Source organism: Notothenia coriiceps, unplaced genomic scaffold (genome assembly GCF_000735185.1).
Source record: "Notothenia coriiceps isolate Sejong01 unplaced genomic scaffold, NC01 NC01_scaffold00011237, whole genome shotgun sequence".
Taxonomy (NCBI): domain Eukaryota; kingdom Metazoa; phylum Chordata; class Actinopteri; order Perciformes; family Nototheniidae; genus Notothenia; species Notothenia coriiceps.
In genome coordinates this window covers 8,337-14,282 of record NW_011343938.1, presented here as the reverse complement: position 1 = coordinate 14,282, position 5,946 = coordinate 8,337, and the positions used below count along the sequence as shown (strand labels likewise).

Below are 5,946 nucleotides of genomic sequence, written 5' to 3'. Positions count from 1 at the left end.
CCCCCCCCACCTACATTCCACACATGCGGAGAAGCAACAAGCTACCGTACCAGCAGCAACAGCTAACAGCCAGCAGCTATCTCTGTCGGGGACGAAGCGTATTAGCATGCAAAAGTTTAGAAATACAGGTTCCTTGTCCTGAATAGAGACAAGAACAACGCTGGTCGACACCTGAAACGGCTGTCGAAAACATCAAATACAGCTGGCTTTCGTAATAGCCAGTTATTTGCGTTATTTCGAGCTTCAAATGTGTGGAAAGTCGCTCGGTGTCTCATCGTCGTTGAACAAGATGGCAGCAGCAGCAGCGTCGGTGCAGGATTTGACTGTGGTGCGGTTCAACGTTGCTAGACTGTTCCTTGACGCTCTGGGTGATATTATTTATAGCTCTTATTGAAGGTATGTCAACATATATTAACGGAAGTGGTTGTCAAATTCAGCATTACTTGTTATGTTTTCGGTTTTATTTTACCGTTGAAAATACTTTGCTTACAGCTAGCTTGTTTGCTAACTGTTTTGCTAGCCAACTTCAGTGTGTTCCCCTTTGCAGACAACTGTAGCAGTGAAGGCTAATTAGTTTTTGGCTAACGACGATTATTAGTTATTCATAATCAGAGGTGGGAGAAGTACCCTTGTACTTAAGTACCAGAGTGTACGAATACTCTGTTACAGGTAAAAGTGCTGCATTCAACATTTTACTCAAGTAACGGTAAAAAAGTATTGGCATCAAAATATACTTAAACTACCAAAAATAAAAGTACCCATTTTGCAAAATAATATACGATATGTTTTGATTATAATTATTGATCATTAAAGTGTTATCAAAGCTGGTATTTGTAAAGGTGTAGCTGTTTTTAATGACTTTGTATACTGCAGGGTAGCTTGTGAATTTACTCCAGGTGTAACTAAAGTCTTATTAATGTATTGTTTATATTTCACATTATTAATCCAAATATTCAGTGTAACTAAAGGTATTACATTAATGTAGTCACGTAAAAGTACACTATTTACATTTTTGAATTGTAGTGATGTAGAAGTAGCAAAAAGTGTTTTTAAGATGTTACCTTGAAAAGATAGTGACCAATTCTAACGTTTACGTCAAAAATAATAGGTAACTTTCGGTAGGTTTAAATTAGCCAGGTTGGTTAATAAAGCTACATTTGGGTTAGCTATACACCAAATAGTATAACACACACATTATTTAGCTGCTTGTCACTTACTACATACGTTTTAACAGGTGTCTAGGTTGGTGTTGCCCTTCCCCCAAATACACACACACACACACACACACACACACACACACACACACACACACACACACACACACACACACCACCCCTGCCATATGTCAACTGTCTCCTAGATTGATCAGTAACAAACTGCATATACAGCTGGTATACTTGTACAACTGTGACACACACACACACACACACACACACACACACACACACACACACACACACACACACCTCTTGTGTCATAGCTCTCCATTTCAGGCCTGGATCGTGGTTGTGTGGGATATCAGACTACCTATGTTGGCAGTTAGAGGATAGAGCAGGAGGTATCACAGCTGTGCCAGTGTCCCTCAATGCCTGATGGTTATAGCACCTTGTTAAGCATACACAGGGTAAACATATTTGCACCACACCAGTCACAGTAGTTTTTTTTTTGCTTTTATTGCCTTGGACTTCTGTCAGTTGCTTGCTTCAGCTGGTTATCAAATGTGGGAGCGGTTTATGAATACCATGCATACATTGATCTCTACTTAATGGAAATACTATCTTTCTCGAAAACGATCTTGATCCAGAAATTCTAATTACAACCACCTCCAGGTTACAGGAGACCTCTGTCTGAAGTTAGTACATAAGTAGGCAGCTCAGTTTTTGAGAACAGGCGATATAGTTCAAACTAGAGTAGGCTCCATTTGTTTTCTGTTGTCTGTTTGTTTCATCAGTTTAAAGAAAAGTTCATAACATCATTTGTTAATTTTTGTAGGCAGTATGTTGGTTAAAACTCGCCAGCCCTACAAGTCTTGATAAGTGTGTTGTATTCTCATGTTGACGTTGTGGCACTCCTCTCTGCCTGTCTGAGCTTGTGTGTGTGAGGGCTTCAGTAGTTAGGAAGGCCACAGCCTCTCAGCATTGTGCTGAAGACGGCAAGCTTTTCAAATGTGTGTGTTTGGTAACACGTGTTGTAGCCTTAAAACCCGAATGACCTCTGAGTTTGAGCGTAAGCCCAGACAGACACACCGTATGTCCCTGTTAGGAGAAATATGCAGGAAGTGTGGCTGACAGGCTTGGCCTCTGCCTATTATCATTGTGTTATGACTTGCTGGAGGAGAGGAACGTTCCTTTAAGAAACTTTGAAATACTGCTGTTTGAAATTGGAAAATGGTTTGGTAATTGATACAATATTTCATATATGACACTCTATCTGTGACATCAGAAATCCTTTATTCTCCCCACAGCGGGAAAGAGCAGATAAGACAAATGAAAGAGTAGACACATTTATTAAATACAAATCCAATAAGTACACACATCAATAGATGTGTTTATTACATCACATCGCATGTGTGCAAAATAAAATCAGATTTTCAGTTTTGAATGTAAATACTTGCTTATCTCTTCAAGATCTCACAACATGTGGATGTAATGGAAGACCTGCCTGATTTGAGTTTACTTTCAAAGCATGAGAATGTTGCTTGGTTGTCATCTCATTAGGAAACTTTAAAAATAGCAAGGTTAACAAAACTAAATTCCAGTCACGTCCCAGAAAGAAGGTTTATCCATCAAGGGGGTCAGTTCCAGTCATTTCAATGACGGTATAATGTCACAGAGTTACAGAACACCCTTCATGTTTCCTGATGTATCATTTCCCCCTGGGGTACTGCTTGCTTAGCATTTCTACTTCGTATGAAACCTAGCCTCCAGTGTAGCGTGCAGGGGCAGGCCAGAGATGCAGCAGGCTTCCCCCAGCTCCCATTACAGTGGGCCAGTTCCCTTTTCAGCGAGGGTGACATGATGGCTCAGATATGTATTGGCTTTATTTAGACCACAGTCTTGCTCAGTTGATGGGAAAGGCGGCTACATTGCTCTTCCAATTCTCTTTTCTTTACACAAAAGTTTAGTTAATAGAGTTTTTATTAAAAATGTTGTCAACATGTTGGGTAATTATGTAGAAAATGCCTATAAACCTTTGTCTTCATCAATATTACGATCTCCATTTGCGGACATAACGGACTCAACATAAGCATTGGCTATTGTTCCTGGGGCCAACAACACTATAAACACAAACAGAAAACACATCAAAACAAAACAGCTCTCTTATGAAATTAACCATCAAGTACCTAAGTGCCTAACAAAAACTAAGATCCTTTCAACTTATCGTTTTCGTGTGAGCCCTTGCAATGCTAACTTGCGGATATTCCTAGAAAAATCATCAATGCCCCACATTATATCTTTGGTATTGTGTCAACTTGCTTTACCCTTGACTAAATTATACATATGGCCTGTGTTTTCTTTGTCCCCAATCTTTAGGTATGGCCTCACAAGTCTTGGTCTACCCATCACACCTGCACTCAGCTCAAACAAGTGCCATAGGAACCAGCAACAGTAGTACCAGCAGACCTAAAGACGAAGCCCACCACAGTAATAACACCAGCAGAACCTTTCAGCAACGACTAGTGTCCAAGACCTATGTGATTGGAGTCAACTACGGCATTGCCTATCCCAACAACGTTGTCCCATCCTCCACTGGTGCCGATTCAGCAAGACAGCACAGGGGGCTGCAGCTTGGAGACAGGGAGGAGTGTGAATTGCAGACTGCAGGATTACAGAGAGAAGAGAGACAGGGTGAAGCTGGGATCCAGGAGTCCCTTTGCCAGAGCAGAGGCCCACAGGAAGTGAGGCTTCGTAGAGACAGCGGTGGAACTCCATCAGCAGGGGGCTTGGACTGCGGTCCACTGAGCAGGGCCTGCATCAGAGTAGAGGAGGAAGAGGGCAGAAGAGTAGAAGCGAGAGGAGGATACGTCAACATTCAAGACACAGGCGCCAACCAGAGATGTGAACAGAAAGCAAGCGAAGGTGGAGAACATCCGCGGGAGAACCACTGCGTCATGCAGATAGTGGAGGAGGTATCTGCTCTACCTTCACTTCCTGCCGCTGTGGCCATGTTGCAAACCAGTACCGGGATCAATGCAGACACTGTAAGAATAGGGGGTGGAGGGACACTGCCCACTCAGCCGCCACCCGCCATGGGAATAAGGGGGGGGGGCACCGACATCAAGCCTAATGGCAATACCGAAGCGGCGGCAGGAGCCACTGTGACCAGAACCGGATCAGCTGATGGTGACTATCAGTTGGTTCAGCACGAGGTTCTGTGCTCCTTGAAGAACAGCTACGAGGTGTTGGAGTTTCTGGGTCGGGGCACCTTCGGTCAGGTAGTGAAGTGCTGGAAGCGGGGGACAAATGAAGTGGTGGCGGTCAAAATACTGAAGAACCACCCATCCTATGCACGCCAGGGACAGATCGAGGTGAGAATCTGTAAAGAAAATGCACCAGTCTCTGTGTTTGAGTTTAAATTGTGAACAACTGAAGAATTGCATGGTATGGGGTTGCTTGTATCTGCTGGGGGGTTCACATCAGCACACAACAACAGGAACACTTCTTATATTGCCTTTTTTTGATTACAACAAAGACAGTGCTTACTGAGTCCGTGTTGTTTTCCTCTCTTGTTCCTCCAGGTGGAGATCCTGGCCCGGTTGAGCAGCGAGAACGCAGATGAGCACAATGTGGTGCGTGCTCTCGAGTGCTTTCAGCACCGAAGCCACACCTGCTTGGTGTTTGAGATGCTGGAGCAAAACCTCTATGACTTCCTGAAGCAGAACAAGTTCAGCCCCCTGCCACTCAAAATCATCCGGCCCATTCTGCAGCAGGTAAATTGACATGTGCTGCAGACACCCATACACGTAGATACAGTATCCATATCTCTTTTAGTACATGTTAGACATCAATTAAAAGTGTAAAAAAAAAGACAAGTAACCATAGAAGATAATGACATGTCTGCATTGTGCTTTGGCATCAGAATCACAGTGCCGAAATTCTAATATCTATTTTATTCTTGTAAATCTTGCAGGTGGCAACAGCCTTAAAGAAGCTCAAGTCTCTCGGTTTGATCCACGCTGACCTGAAGCCAGAGAACATCATGCTGGTTGATCCCTCCAGGCAGCCCTACAGAGTCAAAGTCATCGATTTTGGCTCAGCCAGCCATGTCTCCAAGGCTGTGTGCTCCACTTACCTTCAGTCCAGATACTACAGGTGCATGCTTCTTTTCTTCTCTCATACACCTTGAAATGACTTGCAGGGGAGTCACCCTGCAATGGGTGAGGCTGGAGATTACTAACATGCCCGTTTATATTTTTCCTATCCTTGTTTTCTTAAGGGTTCTGTTACTTATTGAAGCTGTTTTTGTTGCTGTGATCTGGTTAATTAAATATACTTGATTTTGTAAAAAAGTACTACAATTGCCATGCCAAATTTTGAATGAGGCATTTCATAGTTGAGTTATCTATCCACTCGACCTTAGAAGGAACTCGGCCAGTTGCAGATAGTACAAAAGGTTCAGAAGTTAGATTCACTGAATATTTCTTTTGGAGTGAAATGGCATGTCACTTATCACCATGAGATGCCAACACAGTTAACTGATTCAGTCCCAAGGGTAATGGTTGTTTACGTGTGTGTCTCATATGTGTTTCCCACAGGGCTTAGTAAACTCTCTCCGCAGCTTTATATGTTAAGGCCTTCTCTCTTATGTAATGCCAAGTTGTCTGTATTAACTTGCAAACAAGGCGCTCCAAGATGTGAACAGCCCCCCCCCCCTACACCCATATGTATTTGTTTCCGTTTTTCACTTTTTGTACTCTTAGTTTTCCTGTTTCCCTCACTCTTTCCT

At 43.0% G+C, this 5,946-nt stretch overlaps 1 protein-coding gene across 1 annotated transcript; it reads left to right on the top strand.

Moving 5' to 3' along the window:
- The first annotated feature begins 310 nt into the window (after positions 1 to 310).
- Positions 311 to 5,361, top strand: hipk3a (homeodomain interacting protein kinase 3a). The gene is made up of 4 exons (XM_010772506.1): positions 311 to 396; positions 3,534 to 4,528; positions 4,739 to 4,930; positions 5,131 to 5,361. Exons 2-4 carry the CDS (start codon positions 3,536 to 3,538, stop codon positions 5,344 to 5,346), a joined length of 1,401 nt encoding a protein of 466 aa, XP_010770808.1. The 5' UTR covers positions 311 to 396; positions 3,534 to 3,535; the 3' UTR covers positions 5,347 to 5,361.
- Positions 5,362 to 5,946: the final 585 nt, after the last annotated feature.